We start from the raw sequence: 17,288 nt of genomic DNA, 5'->3' as shown, positions 1-17,288 counted from the left end.
GGGATCTCACCGACTAGGTAGATCTCTACACAGCATTTCTCCTTCCAGGTTTCAATTCCTATAACCAAGGAGCTGGCTCTCCTACTCTCTGCCATAACTCTCCCAGTCTTTGCTTCTGCTTTAATACATGTTACAAACACAACCTGCTAGGTTGTCCATCATAGGGGGCATAGGGACCAATGAAAGACAATGACTTCTTATACACAATTAGGAAATTTATGCTCAGATCTTACCAAATATACCACACCTTGCCCCATAATCTTCTTAGATAGACCTCTTTTTTTTTGCTTTTTTTTCCGTTGATGACTTAAACTTTTCAAATAACATACATCTTGATATATTAGAATTGAGGCTGGGAGTTCTCCGGGCTACATAGTGGTGCCTAGGGGCCCCTGAATTTGGAACGCGAAACCAAACGCGGGGAGCCAGGGCAGAGTCGGTTAGGAGTTCAGAGTCCTGCCACCACATTCTCGCTCACGCAGGTGTCATGGGGGAGGGGCGGAGCATCGGGGGGCGTGTCCGGGCTGGGCGTGTCTCCGGGCTCCGCCCCCCCTCCCCGCGTCGGCGGCTGCGGCGCCTCCCCCGCCCGCGCGCCCTTGCTCCGCGTCCGGCCCGCCTCGCCCCCGCGCGGCCTCTCCGCTTTCTCTCCCGCTTCGCTCCGGCCTCGCCGAGTCTGCAGCGGGGCGCCGGGAAGATGGCGGCGCGGGGAGGCAGCGCGGGGGGCGCGGGCCTGGGATCCGGACCCTCTGCTGGGACGGCGGGGGAGGCCGCGGAGCCCGCGGAGCCCGCGCTGCGCCCGGGAGAGGTGGCCGCGCTGCACCCCCAGGAGGTGGCCGCGCGGCTGCAGCGGATGCGACGGGAGCTGAGCAACCGGCGGAAAATCCTGGTGAAAAACCTGCCCCAGGACAGCAGCTCCCAGGTAGGGGCACGGGCTGGGGCCGGGGTTGGGTCACTGCAACCCGGAGGAGTCCACGCTGGTCCGGGTGCTGGAGAAAAGCAGGAGAGGAGGAAGGTATGCGCACCCAGCCCAGGACCCTTTGCCTCGAAGAAACCCTTCTGCCGCCAGCGAGGGAAACTGAGGCTGGGAAAGGCGGAGCCACTTGTGCAAGGGCAGGGGAATCCGGGGCGGGTGCCGCCACGTCTGGCCGGGACTTTGTGTTCCCTCCAGCCCACCGCGGCTGTTGTAGGTGAAGGCGCGTGGAGGAGAGCTGGGGAGCTCAGATTTAGGGGACTGGCTTCCGGAGACTCTCTCGAGAAGGAAGGGGTCCCTCGTAGGGTGTTGGGGACTTGGATTGCCACGGGGGCGGGGTCACGGGAAAGCTGGGAGAGTTCTGCTGCAGGAGCACTTGACCAAGTTTGTATGAAACAACTTTGCTCCGCTTGCTAAGGCCGCAGAGAAACGGAGGTTGATACAGCGCCGGGAGAGTCTTGCAGCCTTCTGCCAAACCAAGTATGGCAGGATTTGTTCAATAGCTTGCGCGCAGTTTAAAGTTAAGCTACTTGGTGTCTTTAATCCAGATTAACTGTTGCTTCTTAATTAGAAAGCCTGGACCGTTTTAACTTTTATTTTCTCACTGGGAACGTTAAAAGCTTATTGTAGGAGAGCGGGAGAATTTGGAGGAGAACCTGGGGTTCATAGTCATTCATTTTCATTCATGTTTAACCCCCACACTCTATTTCCTCTCTGTTTTTCCCTCACTTTCTCTCCTTTCTTTTTTTGAGACAGCATCTCAAGTATCCCAGGCAGGCCTTGAATTCCTGATCCTCTATCCTCCACCTATCACGTGCTGAGATTTCAGGTGTGCATCACACATTCAACAAAGTGTGTATGTGTGTGTGTGTGTGTGTGTGTGTGTGTGTCTCCGTCTCCCAAGGCTTCATGAATGCTATAGCACTCTGCCAACTGAGCTACGTTATCTTTCTCTCCTTTCTTGTGCACATGTATGCGTATGCATGTGTTTTTATCAAAAACACAGAACAATTTACTATTCTTTAGGTTTCTTACATGTACAGATGTTTGCACATTTCATCTATAGGTATTGGACAATGAAAACTAAAATGGGATGAGCTGCCCTGATAGGTTGGCCCACAAAAGGAATTTCATAAATCCTAATAAGGCTGATTTATGAAATTCCTTTTGTGATCCATACACAGAGTTGTAAGAGGACTGGCTAGTGACAGTTACATGTTCTCTGTGAGTCATAGATTATGACAAAAGCCTCCCTCATCACTGTTGGTAGACCTTATGTAGAAACAGTAAACACGAACCTACAACTTCATAACATAGGTGGGAACACAGTGCCTGTGCCCCTGGCAGGTGATGTTTTGTGTTGCTACCTGAAGGACCCCTACCATGGGAAGGCAGCCTTTCTGCTCATGAGTAGCAAAGGTCTCCATGGAGCTCAGGGAGAGGGGGCTTGGGAGAGGCAGATGGCATTTCTACAAAACAAATTAGACGAGTATCAACTCTGATGACAACCTAGCAGAAGATGGAGAAGTGTCTGGATTTCCTCTGTAGAATGTCAACTATTTCTGTTCTAACATTTCCCTGCATGAAGTCTAAAAATACTTAATGCAAATTCGAGTCAGTTCTGCCTGTTCCTGCTTCGTTGTTATCTTTTGCATTTGTGTTCCCAAAAGAGGTGGAAAATAAACCCGAGGGTCTTAGGAACTATTTCAGTCCTACCTCGGATCTATGATGACAGAAGGCTTTTGGAGACTTACATCTGTGATTGTTTGGGGGCGGGGGACATATTTCTTTCTCTGTTATGAACTTATGACTACTCCTAGTCTCAGGATTTCTGTAAAACTAGCAAGCATAAACTAGCAAAAAAAAAAAGTGGTTTAAGCTAAGATGTCTCAGTGAAGTCATTTAATATGCCACTTTTTTCCCCCCTGAACTGGAGATTCACCTAAAAGTCAAAACAGAGTTGCCGGTCAGTGGTTAAGCAAAGGTCCTGACATCGATCTTTTCTCTAGTACTGTGTATCATAAAATGTTTAGATAACTCTGATACACAGGTTTGAAATCTAAACAGATCAGTGTTAGATTACATGTAAAGAACGTTGAAGCATGTTCTTTGTTCCGCCCCCATGTTCACCGCGAGCCCCCTCATCCTCTATGTATGTTGGAGCATGTTCTTTGTTCCGCCCCCATGTTCACCGCGAGCCCCCTCATCCTCTATGTTGGAGCATGTTCTTTGTCCTGCCCCTATGTTCACCGCGTGCCCCCTCATCCTCAGTACTGTATTAGCTTTGTCCATATTCTGTTCATGTTCATAGCTAACGATGGCCAGTGTTACATAAGGAAGTAAAATTGGCTTAATTTTGTTAACTTCAAATAATAATTGAAAAGAAAGTCCAATAGATAATTTTTGTATTTTCACGAATATGTTCAGTATGATCTTTTTTTGGAAAATGTCTTTTTTTTCCTAGTGACTATATTTTTCTTTTTTTTCTCCTCTTCTTCTTCCTCTTCCTCCTCCTTATTCTTCTCCTCTTCTTCTTCTTCTCCTCCTCTTCCTCCTCCTCCTCCTCCTCCTTCTCCTCCTCCTCCTCCTCCTCCTTCTCCTCCTCCTCCTCCTCCTCCTCCTCCTCTTCTTCTTCATCTTCTTATTTGTCGTCTTCTTCTTCTGACAGGGTTTCTCTGTCAAAAAAAAAAAAAAAAAAGCTGTCCTGGAACTCACTCTGTAGATCAGTTTGGACTCAAACTCAAGAGATCCATCTACCTTCGCCTCCCCAGTGCTGGGATTAGAGACGTGCGCCACCACTGCCTGGCTAGATTTTCAATTTACTAATCAAAGTTATATGTTTTCATCAGGAAAGACTATATTCTATAACTTGAACTAGAACTGCGTACTTAACTGTTATACATGATTGTGTTTAATTATTAACCATGTGTTTGAAATACTCTATTTCTAGATGAGTTTGGGTATCCATTCCTTTATTTTAAAATATCACATTAAGAGCTGACTCAGTTGACTTCCTAGTACTGTGATTGAAAACCGTAACTAAAAGGGTTATTTCAGTTTATAGTTTATTATTCATCATTAAGGGAAGCCAGGACAGGAACTCAAGGCGGGGTCCTGGAGGCAGGAGCTGAACCAGATGCCTTGCGAATACTGCTTCTTGGCTTGTTCTCCTTGGCATGCTCAGCCTGCTTTCTTACACAACTCAGGACCACCTAACCAGGAGTGCCACCACCCGTGGTGGCAAGCCACAGGATTTCTTTAATCCTTTGGAGGTTATCTCAAACAAAACAAAACAAAACAAAAAACAAAAAAAACTACTATTCTTTGCTTTTCGTTTTTATTAGTATGTAGCCATTGAACCAAATGCCCGTCGTCCTTCCCTGCTTGGCCCTTCCCCTGGCCCCTTCCTCTCCCCAATAGGCCCCCTTCTTCCATGCCTTCTACAGTCACTAGCTTTTAAATGCACTGTTTCTTGCTGAGAAAAGGATGCTGAGGCCTAAACAGACTCCCTCTTGCTTGTCTAAGCGGCAAGAGGTCTTCCCTCTGAAGACCCAGCCGTACCTCACTGTAGTGTGGATGAGCTTTCTTTGTGTTCACCTTACAGAAGTGACAAAAGCCAAAGAACCCGATCCTTCCCCTCTACCTGAGGAACTGGTTAAAACCAGGCAGTAACTGGACCTCAGCCCATCTCTGCACAGTAGTGCCCTCCCCAAAGCGATCAATTAATTCATCTGGGTACAACACAGAAGACAGGCTGCCGGGGTGGGTCAGTGGGTAAAGGTGTTTGCTCTTAAGCCTGGGGCCCACATGGCGGAAGGGAAGAAGCTGTGCATGTGTGCACGTGAGCACACCCGCAGAATAAATAAATAAATGTAATAAAAATGTAAAACCTAAAGAAGCCGTGGCAGTTGTAGGGAAAAGAATCTTTCTCTTCCCTGGGGCACAAGTTGAAGAATGTATTGGCTGGGGACAGAGTGGACAGGAGAGCTGACAGGACACTGAGAAGCTGAGCTAGAGAGTCCTCTGAGGCCTCCCTCAGCTGAACTCCCCCCTCCAGGTGTCTGGATATTCGAGCCCTTGGTCTCCTTTGGTTTTCACTCCTTACAGATTGATTCTTCTTTAAAAGGTGTGTGTGTGTGTGTGTGTGTGTGTGTGTGTGTGTGTGTGTATGTGTTTGCTAGAAGGACAACTTTGAGAGTCTGCTACTTACTCTGTCTACCTCTTGAGGCAATTTCTCATTGGCTCACCAAGTAGGCTAGACCGGTTGACCAGTGACCCTCAAGGAACCCACCTGTGTCCCTTTTGTTAGTGCTGGGATTACAAACACACGTCACCGCACCTGGCTTCTCTGTGTGCATTCTCGGTATTCAGCCTAGGCTTTGGGCTCACAAGGCACATGCTTTCCTGACCGAGCCTCCCCCCCCCCCCCAGCACCTCGAATTGGTTCTGCTACAACAAGCAATAGCATAACAAAGAATCATAATAAAATATAAAGTCTTGGCACTTTCTATCCCTCCGGGGCTGTAGAAGGCATCTCTCATTTAACACAAGGGATTCTAGCACGCTTTTTAAAACTTTATTTTTAATTGTGTGTCGGTGTGTGTCATGTCTGCATGCACACACATGCGTGCAACTGTAGGTGCTGGAGGCCTGGAGCTAGAGTTCCAGAAGGTTGGGAGTCGCTTCGTGTGGGTCCTGGGAACTGAACTCTGGTCCTCTGGAAGAGCAGCGTGTGCTTTCCATTGCTGAGTTGTCTCTCTAGAGCTAACAGAAAGTACGTTTTGTTAATTGTTGTGTATGTGAATGTGGAGGTCAGAGGACAGCTCTGCTTCCGCCCTTACCAGCATTGAGCAGTAAGGACCTTTGCCCGGTGATCCATCAGCACTGGTCCTGAGGCTAGCACATTGTCAACACCTTTTGTTACACAGACAGCACAATGAGGAATCCTACTCCGCCCCTTTCTTATAGCCGGCTTGATCATATTGAGTGGATAGAATTTGTTTCCTTGAATTGTGATCGTTGATCCCTTTTTGACTAGTAGCTAAGCACCCTTCAGTTCACTGTCTTTAGGACAATTCCAAGTTTCCCAATCATCTTAGTTATTTTCTCTGAGCACACACTATCACCCTTTTTCCGTGCTGTCTCTTAAAATGTAGTTCCCCAGCTTGAGTCCCGTAGGATTGAGAAGCCCCTAGAGTTCCCTTTCCTCTGGGTATCTGTGATAATAATAGGTTAAAAATTTTTGTGTGCTTACCATTATCTGGATCACAGACTTAGTTTGTCTATAAATGTCATTTGAGGCTGTATAATCAAAATTTTCTTACTCCCATTTTTATTGATCAGGGAACAAATATAAATTCATCAGTGAACAAGTTGCCCAAGACCAGTGAACTTATTAGGGGTAGAGTGGAGAGCTAGCATGTTCTTTGCTTCCAAAGCTTGTGTTCTTGTCTCACACAGGGATACACCTTTAAATCCTCTTCCACAAGCTCTACTCTAAGTGTCTCAAAGGACGGGGATGTAACTGGATGTTTCTCTCCCACCAACCAGTTCCCAAATAACCACTCTGAGGCTTAACTTAATTACAAACTTTTTGGCTTATTAGCTCAGGCTTATCATTAACTAGCTCTTATAACTAACCCATTTCTATTACTCTGTATTTTACCACGAGGCTCATGACTTCTTGCTTCTCTAGGGGCAGCTGGCATTTTCCTTAACCCCACCTTCTTTGCCCCCCCCCCCTATCTCTGTTTGGATTTCCCACCTGGCTCTATTTGCCTGGCTCTTGGCCAAATCAGCTTCTCAATTAATTAATGGTAATAAAACATACAGCATTCAGAGGGACATCCCATATCGCAGGGATCATATCATATGCACCTCTGTGTCCGCACTGTTTAACCTAGAAGCTGCCAAGAGACACAGAACAGAAAGGGGCTGCCTACCTGCTTTATTCTGTCTGTCAGTGTGCTGGACAAGCTCACACTGTGGGCTGGATGGAGATGTGCTGCCGTGTGTGCCTGTATTAGCTCTTGGTAGTGAGATTGCCCCCTTCTCTTAAAGTTACCCAATTATGCGTCTGCTGAAAACTGTATTTTTTTCTCCAAAAAGTGCTTTTATTCATAACCATGGAAATCACCATATAGTTTCAAGGGGTTTTGCGTCTCTTGTGGCTTATCCCTGATGTCACTAGAGCACTGTAGACCAGGTTGAAACTCGCTGTTGGTGGCCAGTGCTGTCCTCATTATGTCTTGGGACATCACCGTTGTAAGATGCCTCCCATGGGCTCATGTGTTTGACCTCTTGGTCCTCCAGTACTGCTTTGGAAGGTTGTGGAGTCTTTAAGAGGTGGAACCTCTCTCAGGACGTGACCCTTATAGTTTGTAGTGTGCCCTGCCTCCTGTCTGGTCTCCACCACTGCACTTCCTTCTCCATGATGACCTGGACTTCCACATCATGAGCCACAGTAAACACAGACTCTGTGGTGAACTAAAGCCACAGTACTTCCTTTCGTCTGTCTCCTTTTACCTTTAAACAGAACGGCTTCACTGAATAGCTCAGGCTGGCCTCAGATTTACAACCTTCCCACTTCAGCCTCCGTGGCGTGACAAACCTGTGCCACCGTGAAACGCTTCATATCTGCCATTCGTTTATCACTCTCGGGTCCTGTGGCGACCGACACAGAGTAGGTAGTTTTCTTTTAAGAGGGCTTTTGGGGGGCTGGGTGTAGTGGCACATGTCTGTAAACCCAGAACTCGGAAGGTGAGGCAGAGGAGGCCTACTTGAGGCTGCATACATGAGAAGATGTCAGATGAAGGAAGGAGACGGGGAGCTGGGAAGAGGAGCGGTGGCTCGGCCAGTGTAGTTCCAGCCCTGTAACTGTGGGGACCTGAGGCTTGCAGCTCAGCACCCACAAAGCGGAATACGGTGTGCGCTTGTTATCTGAATGCCGGGGAGACAGAGACAGGAGGATTCCAGGGCCTTCTGGCCAGCCCATTTAGCTAAAGTGAGATCTAGGTTTACTGGAAGACACTGGCAAAATAAAATAAAATAAAATGGACAGCAACTGAGGAAGACACCTTGTGTCATCCCGCTGGCCTCCACATGCATGTCCATGCACAAGGGCTGGCACACCTGCACACACATGCATATACACCTGCACACACATATACCCATTGACAAATATACAGATTGATTAAAGATAGCTCGCTCCTTCCTTCCTTCCTTCGTCCGTCCATCTGTCCCTCCGTCCTCCTTCTGTCCGTCTGTCCGTCCTTCCTTTTTTTATTGTTGTTTAAATAGGGTTTCTTTGTGTAGCCTTGGCTGTCCTGGAACTCACTCTGTATCAGTTGGCCTCAGACTCAAGAGATCTGCCTGCTTCTGCCTCCCCTGGTGCTGGGATTAAAGGCGTGCTCCACCACTACGTGGTTTTAAAGATAGTTTTTAAAAGTGTATCAAGAACCTTATCTTGGCATTTCTTTGTAAGAAAAATGATTTTTCTTGTATTCAGGGACAACTTCCTGGGGCCCCTGCACTGCTTTTGCGGGTACTGTGTTCTCGTGTGCAGTTACTGTAGATTACGAACTGTCTCCTCCTCAACCTTACTTGTCCTTTTCTTTGCTAAACGTTTGTTTCTACCTGGATACGAGAATGCCATCCGAACCCACCAGGAGTTGCTCAAACCTGTATTTGTATCTGTATCCACTCCTTCTCCCTCCAGTGCCTCCCACTCCACCCCCACCAGCTTACTCTGATTATCTCCCCTTCCTTTGCTTTCCATTTCCTGGACTTTGGATCTTCTATTATCCTGCCTGTTTAACTACTTTAAAAAAGATTCAAATTAGTCTCCACTTCCCTGACTTTGGGAGTTTTTGCAGCCTAAGCTACAGTGAAAGTGTTGACGTCCAAGAACATGTAATGCTGGGGTGCTTTGGATTCTCAGATAAAGTTCCAAGCTTCCAGGAAAATTGTAAATATAGGCCCAGTGAGTTTTCCTTCCCCAGAACTGCTGCCACGCGCCTACCCAGTGCACACCTCCCCCATACAGTCACGTATCGCTTAATGAGGGGTGTGCACAGAGAGATCCGGTTCAGCAGTTTTGCCGTGGTGTGGGTATCATAGCGTACACTCACACAGACCCGCATGATGGCCGTTGGTGACTGCCGATGCCCCCCTGCAGTCAGGAGTTGGGGCACACACATGAAACTTCTCCTGGCCCAAGAAGACATGTTGTTTGACAGTGAACTGTTTGATCAGCAGGGCGATCTGTGAAATGCTTCTAAGAATGCTATCGTGAATGCATAGACCGGCAGTGTTGTTGCTGAGTATTAGCTGTCTTTAATTATACTGTCTACTTTAGTGTGAGTGACAGGTGCTGTGGGTTGTTTATACCAGGATCACCATGGATGTGTGAGTGTTACCCCATGATTCAACCTTACCACAGCTATGGGGCTGGTGTGTGATAGAAACTTTCACATATGCATCCTGCAGCCTTACGGGACCATGGCCGTTCTATACCTAGACCGTATTTGACAACATCATTATATGGCATGTGACTACTTTATCACGTATTTCTTTTAAACCAGGGTATCATCTGGCATAACCACACCGCCACCACTGTCAAGGTCCCCCTGGTGCCTCCTAACCTCAGGTTGTGCCTATTCTGGCCGGTTGCCCATCACGTTCTTTGCAGTGAAAGGGTTCATTCAGTCTAGTCACTTGGTGTGCTTCATCGCCCTGTCTGTTTGGCCTCCTTCAGCCTGAAATGACTGCTCAAGTCTGTCCATGACCTTTTCAGAAATTGCAGGCCAGGTACTTGGCAGAATGTTCCCCAGTTTGGGTGTGCGTGGTGTTCCCTCACAGTTAGAGCTGTGTGACTTTGGCAGGGGCTGTGTATCTTTGGCAGTAAGGTTTCAGGTGATGCACTGTAAGTCCCGCCTCCCTCCCCCATTGATGATGTTCAGTTTGAATCTCTTTTGGCCAGGCCATGAAAGTGTTCCTTTCACAATGATAAAGATGTTCAGGGAGATACTTTTTGATATCAACCGTCCTGTTCTTTTCAAAACACTCAAATGTGTTACCAATTCGCATCAGTATGGACGCAAGGTGTCCTGTTCTGTTCAGAGGGTGATATTTGACTACTATAATTACTTTGATATTTCAGTTGTCTTGGGTTTGGGTAGTGGGAGTTTCAAATGACTCCTCTTTTGTTTTGGGAAAGTTATAGATTCATAGAAAACTTTGCAGGGATAAGGAGAAGGCTTGGGATGTACCCGCGCTATTCTGCAAGCGTGAGGATCTGAGTTCAAATCTCTAGCACCCATGTGGAAATCTGGCCTTGGAGGTAACCCAACATCGGAGAGTGGGGACAGGTGACTCGCTGGAAGGTGAGCTTCTGCTTCAGTGAGAGACCCTGTCTAGGCAGTAAGGAGGAGAGCAGGAGAGGAAGATTCCTAGGAGCTCGCTCTGGCCTCCACAGCATGCCCATGGGTGTGCACCTCTCCACATTCACAAGCTTGCACACTCACACACCGCCTCACCACCCCTTCAAGTCCCCCCAAAGTCGAAAAGAGCATGCGTACCTGAGTTTCCTAAAGACAAAAGGAAAAACTGGCTAGAGTTAGTCCCCTGTGGCCAAGGCATAAAGTTGGAAATGGGTGATAGTAAAATGCCAGGCTGAGCCCTTTAGTAGGCATGGCTTAGATGATTAAGAGGTTATCAGCCAAATTAAGCCGTGGGTGTTTATTTTAAGGGAGTGACATGACCAGACATTTAGCTGCCAGAACCAAGTGACTCTGTTTTAGTTTTGCCTCCAAGGAATTTGTGTGGTGAATGTCCTGACCTTGTTCCTGCCCTGCTCCCAGTCTGAGGTTAGCGGGTCAGGGATGTGGCTCCAGGGCTGTGATGGGAGTGGGTGTTATCCTTGTCACAGAGACTCTTAGGACGCTGTGGTGTAGTAGATCAGTGCTCGCTGTGCTCTCCGCCGGCCAGAACAAAACCCCAGCCCCGTCGTCTCGTGCTCTTTGGGCGAGTCATTTACTTCTAGTCCTCACTTAAAATAGGGCCCCACTTTACGCTCTAGATATAAAAATCTGCTGCTGTGGTGTGAGGATTAAACAAAACACCGTCCACACAGTGCTGGGGCTGAAGTAAACAACCAATGGTTCCCGTTAGTTGACTGCTAAGACAAATGCTGAAACTTCCTGAGTTTCTTTAGGCCAAGTCAGAAACGTCCTTTTACCCCAAACCTGGGATCCAGGGCTTGGGAGATAACTCAGTTGTAAAATAGTTGATGAGCAGAGTGAAAACCTGTGCTCAATCCCAGCACCCCCCCCCCCCCCTTTTTAAAAAAATATTTCTAAAGCCAGGCATGGTGGCATTTGATGATAGTCCCAGCACTGGGGAAGTCCAGACAGGAAGACCGCTGAGGCTCATGGTTGGGCAGTGTAGCCCATCACTGAGCCCCAGTTCTAGGGAGAGACTCTGCTTCAAATTAGAGCCAGTTGTGGGGCAGTGATTCAGTGGGGATGTAGAGGTGCCTGCTGCCAGGACTGATGATGTGATCCAGCTCCCACAGGTTTTCCTCTGACCTCTCTTCCCGTGCTGTGGCACCCCCTCACACACTCACAAATGAGTAAACTGAATCAAATATGCTTAAAAAACCAAAACGAACAGAAAACTGAGGTGGACAGCTCTGGAGCAATGCACCTACTTATCTTAAAAATTTTGCTCAGTCTCTCCCTGTAGGACTTCCATTGTTTTCCCATCATCCTTCCTCAGCATCTAAGTGTCAGACTAGCATATATGGGGATTGCATTGATGAGGATGCTTGTTTTTTAAGAGTTGCTGGTTGCAAGCTGTGGAGATGGTTCGGTGAATAAGTGCTTGTTGCAGAAGCATTAGGACCTGAGATTGGGTCCCCAGCGCTCAGGTGAAAAGCTAGATGTGACGACATGAAGCTGTAATCCTAGCAGTGTACTGAGGCAGGAGGATCCCTATGACTTGCTGGTGATACCAGTCTCATCTGGCAGCCAAAGACTCTGCTCCTCCGGAGGTAGCACAGATACCCCTGCAGGAGTGTGCCCGGGAGAAGCAAGCTGACCGCTAAACATCATCAAGTACCTCCTGACCACTGAGTCGGCCACCGAAAAGATAGAAGAAACAACCCATATGTGTTCATCATGGATGTCAAGGCCAACAAGCCCCGATTAAACAGTGAAGAAACTCTTAGGCTTTGGTGTTGCCAAGTCAATACCCTGAATAGGCCTTAATGGAGAGAAGAGGGCTTATGTTTGGCTTCGTCCTGTTTATCATGCTCCGGATGTTGCCAGTATAACTGGGATCTTCTAAACTGAGTCCAGGAGCTAATTCTAAAATACACACATTTTTTTTTTCACCGTTAAAAATAAAAAGAGGTGGAGGGGCTAGAGAGATAGCCTAGCAATTAGGACTGCTTTCTACTTTTGCAGAAGACCTGGGTTCCATTCTCAGCATCCACAAGGCAACTCACAACTGTCTGTGACTTTAGGTGTAGGGGATCTGTCACCTCTTTCTGTTCCCCTTGGGCTCCTACACACATGTGGTACACATAAATCCATGTGCACATACTCACACACACACACACACACACACACGTTTTAGTGTTTTATATACCAGCTTACCCAGTATTATGTAAACATTGATGGGGTGAGAAGACACGGGTGGGAAAAGCTGAAGAAGCCTTGGTTTTGATGTGCGTTCTTCCCAGTGTCTGTAGGGATTGCAGTCTGTACTAGCCAGGCTGCCCGGTGCTGCGGCAGCGTACCTGAGAAGATAGCTTCAAAGAGGAGCGCTTGCTCGGGCTCATGTTCCAGAGGTCTAAGCCTGGTTTTGCTTGGCCCCCTTGCTTCTGGGCCCAGGGGCAGTCTGGAAGAGCTTGATGAAGGAGGCTGCTGACCAAGGGGCAGAGAGACAGAGAAGGGACCAGGGAGAAGATTTACCTCCCAAAGTCCGCAGCAGCCTCTGAGCCCCACCAGCTACGGACAGCCGCACCATCCGGGAGCCAGGCCTGCAATACCTACGTGATCCTTTGAAACAATCTCACTTGAAGGTCTTATTCTTGGAAGTTGACGTGGTGATCCACAATTTAAACGAAAGTGCAAAAAGGACTTTGAATAGCCGGGGTAATTGAAAAGAAGGCTCGTAGACCAACACTACCAGATTTCAGTAGTTATTCTAAATCTGTAATGACTTAATTAGTGTGATATTGATTTTTTTTAAAAAAGAACAGATGAATAGCTCAGCGCAGCAGACTAGAACATCCAAGTAGTCACCCACATGTACTCAAGCAGCCCAGTGAGGCCAAGACTCACATTTTCCAGCAGAGGGATCCCCAGGGAAGTGGGAAATTCTTCTGCCCAAAGTTGGCCCCTACCTAACACCACTCCGCAGTTCCTTAGAGGTGCATCATAACCCAAGGGCGAATGCTAGGAAATAGTGATCTCTTTATGACCTACGGTAAGTAAAGATTTCCCAAATAGGACACAACACGTTCTCCAGAAGAGAAAACATGATAGGTGGAACTTGGATAAAATGAATGACTTCTCATCAGAAAGACATAATTTTTTTTAAAAAAAAAAGTATATCATAGACTAGAAGAAAATTCTTTGTAGTTCACAAAGGACTAGTAGGCAGAATTTTTAAAGAAATTCTGAGTTGGACATGGGAGCTCATCCCTGTAATCTTAGCATTTGAGACGTTGAGATAGAAGGAAGTAAAGGTTTGAGACCAACCTTTGTTACATAGTGAGATAACCTGGGCTACACAGTAAGACTGTCTTGTTGTAGTTGATCAGATGGCAGGGGTTCTCTATTACGGAGTTTTGACTGTCTTGGAACCCACTACGTAGACCAGGCTGTCCTCTAACTCACAGCGATCCTCCTGCTTCTGTGTCCTGGAGCCCTAGAATTAAAGGTGTGGGCCACCATGCCCTGTATAGAGACACCCTTAAAGAAAGAAAAGATGGAGCGGGGAGAAAAACCACAGATACTTTGTAAGTTAGATTTACGAACTGACAAGATGGCTTTGCTGCCAACCCTGATGACCTGCGTTCACTTCCCAGACCCTCCATGGTGGAAGGAAGGAACTGACTCCCCCAAGTTGTCCTCTGACCTCTACACATTCACTTTAGTGCGTTCCCTCTCCTTCCCACAAAGTAAACAAATGTTAAAAAAAAAAAAAGTGAAATTAACAAGTTTAAAATTGGCCAGAAGGTTAGAAGAGATACTTCTGTTTAGGAAACACACATTGTCAGTGATTAAGTAAAAATCAGAGTCTGGGACTCAGTTACTCATGACGGGGAACCACAGTTGACTACCTGTGTGCCTACCAGAATGGGTAAAAATAAAATGTCAGGTGACTCTCCCACGTTGGCTCCCGTGTGACACTTGACAGCCATGATCCGCTAGTGAATCCGCAAGTGCTTCAAAGGTCCCAGAAACTGGCAGATTCTACAAAGGACAAACATAAGCTAAATATAGTTCTTTCTGAAAGAAAGAAAGAAAGAAAGAAAGAAAGAAAGAAAGAAAGAAAGAAAGAAAGAAAGAAAGAAAGAAAGACAGACATGAGTCTGGCCAAGCTATAAAGGTCAAGGACCCATATATGGTGATAGCTGGGCTGCAGTGGTCCACCTCAGCGCAGGCCATCGGGTGGGGACAGCAGGGCATTCGTGTGTGTCCTCCGTGTCTCTGTTGCTGTCTGACAAATCCACCGGTAGTCACTGGCTGGGGCTCCACCTTGATGACCTTATATAACCCCAGTCAACCTTCAGACACAATCAGATTAAGTTTCTGCCCTTTTAATACTTCAGTGGCAGTTAAACTCCAGCAGGAGCTTTCGAGGGGACAACACCTTCTTCAGACTGCTTTATTCTCATATATAGTTTACTCAGAAATTTTTTCCTAGTTTTATTCTCAAAAGCCCCAAGCTGGAAGCAACAGTAATAAGGGGAATCTTTTCCCCCACCAAACCAAAGACTTATATATATTTAAGATAGTATATAGTTAGGACAGGCTAGACAAGATGTTCAATGGGACAGAAGCATGGGATAACACATTGATTTGTGTCTGTCTGGAGGCCGTTGTCTGAGAGAGGTAGTGTTATGGTTTGCATCTGAAATGTCCCCACAGATTCATGATTTAAACATCCAGTCCCCAGCTTACGGTGTAATTTTGGGAGGTTCTGGAAACTGGAAGTTGGGACTTGGCTTCACTGGCAGAAATAGATCGTGATGGGCAGGCCTTGATGTTTATGTCCAGCCCTTGGTTCCCGCTGCATGCCATCTCCTGTTCTACCTCAATGGGAATGACCTCAACCATACAGTCTCAATATTGTAGACTGAACTGTCCCAAGAACCTTCCCCACCATGACTGAGGGGAACCCTCCGAAACCATGAGCCCCAAAGCAAAGAGTTCCTCTCTTAAGTTTTTCCTGCTAACGACTGCAGTGGCTCAGTGGTGGCTTGACAGTGGGTCCTCCTGCTGGGAAGAAAATGAAATTCATTTCCCAAGTAAGAGGAGCCAAATTCCTACTTCACACTGTGTTTAAACTGCAAGTTCATGCTTGAAAGCTCACTTAGGAAACTGAGGCAGGAGGATCAGGAGTTCAAGACTAGGCTCATCTCTGAGACCTCCCATCTCAAATACTAACCAAACAAAATAGTAAACAGAAAAACTGAAATGTAAACAGAAGGAAGCTATGGAAAAACAAGATTATTTTTATATTTTATAATTAGGAAGGATCCTCCTTAGCCTCCCTTCCCCTCTTTCCCTCCCCCCCCTCCACCTCCTACTCCTGCTCTTTTCTTATGTAACCCAGTGGCTTTGACTGAACTCACCACATAGCCAATGATGACCTAGAACTCCCAATCCTTCTTTCTCTACCTCCTGAGTGCTAGGATTGCAGGTGTGCACTTGCATACTTCCTTAGAAGAGACACTTTCTAAGCACAGACTCCACAGGTTTCATGGGGGAAGGAGCCGCTTGGTTAAAATGAAAAGCCACCGAAAATCTCAGCTAAGCAGAACAGCAGGCCATGCACTAAGGGAATACACTTGTAAAGTTGCTAATGCCAAAGGACTAGTATTCACAGTGTTTTTAAAGGAGAAAAAATAAATAAATAAAAAAACAAACCAAGCAGTAGAAATAAGTACATGTTTTTCAGAAGGAAAAACAAATGTCAGGGAAGTGTAAGGAGGTGCCTTGACCAGCCAGGACTGTACAGAGAAGAAGTACAGTAGAGTGCACACACATACTGGTTTGTAGTAGAACATGTGCGTGTAAAGACTTGACTAATTCCTAAATGGAGAAGGACAGCTAAAACTAAGTCATTCGAGGGATTATATGAAACCTAGGAAAGCTTCAGTAGAAGCTTCCTAAAATATATACGTATAGGAAGGTGGTCTAAATGAAATCACCAAATAACAGAGCAGACAGAGCCCCGACTGGCCATTTCTCCACATCAAATGAAGCTTCCAGTACCAGGAATGGGTTACATCTAATCAAGTTTTTGTCCAAGAACTTGTTCTCATGGACCCCCCAAACACCAAGGCTAGCTGGTTCTCTGCAAATTGACAGTAAGATCCTGTGGCTGAAGACAGTGCCTACATGGCTCACTGGGCACAGAGAGGTTGAGCTGGTGCTTGCCTAGAGCCTTCACCCCTATGGACTGGTGTTCACGGTACCGGAAGGTATTCTGCATGCTACCAAAGGACAAAGGTAAACTCTAGCCCAGCTACAAATCCTTCAGTTTACAATGGTGACCTGCCTGCAAGATACATTGGTGCAGTTGTGGTGCAAAGACTGTGGGAGTGACCAGCCAGCCTCTGATCTGACTTAAGGTCTACTCCATGAGATGGAACCGTACCTAACACTGCTTGAGTGGCCAAGATCAGCAAAGGACATACGAGAAAACCAATCTTACTCTTCTGCAAAAGACACGCAACAGTAGCATGACTCCTAAGGACGTTCTGCTGCCCTCATAGATCCCTGCCTTGCTCGGCCATCAGCAGAGAAGCTCCCTCCTGCAGCAGGTGGGAACAAATCAGAGACCCACACCAGACACTATGCAGAGAGTGACAGCCCTAAAAGAGATGTCTCCATCAAATTCCTCCCCTCAGGGCTCTGGGAATGCTAAAGAGGAGAAGGCAGAAAGAGTGTAAAGCCAGAGGGGAAGGAGGACACCGAGGAAGGCCTTCTGGACTCCACAGGGATGACACACGTGAGCTCACAGGGACAGGCAGCGTGCACAGGGTCTGCCCAGGTCTGCAGCAGGTGCTCCTAGACCT

At 47.0% G+C, this 17,288-nt stretch overlaps 1 protein-coding gene across 2 annotated transcripts in view; it reads left to right on the top strand.

Annotated features, from left to right (window-relative positions):
• Positions 1-609: 609 nt before the first annotated feature.
• The window catches only part of Raver2 (ribonucleoprotein, PTB binding 2), an 80,079-nt gene continuing 63,400 nt past the window's right edge, over positions 610-17,288 (top strand). Inside the window, exon 1 of one of the 2 annotated variants that reach the window (XM_085686307.2) lies at positions 610-919. In XM_085686307.2, the coding sequence (XP_085542433.2) occupies positions 695-919 (225 nt within the window). In that variant the 5' untranslated portion in view covers positions 610-694. The remainder of the gene's footprint in view (positions 920-17,288) is intronic. The other variant, XM_085686306.2, reaches the window with a different exon arrangement.

Source organism: Myodes glareolus, chromosome 3, assembly GCF_982192425.1.
Source record: "Myodes glareolus chromosome 3, mMyoGla1.1, whole genome shotgun sequence".
Lineage (NCBI taxonomy): Eukaryota > Metazoa > Chordata > Mammalia > Rodentia > Cricetidae > Myodes > Myodes glareolus.
The sequence above is the reverse complement of the archived record's forward strand: the minus strand, read 5'-3'. Positions and strand labels throughout refer to the sequence as shown.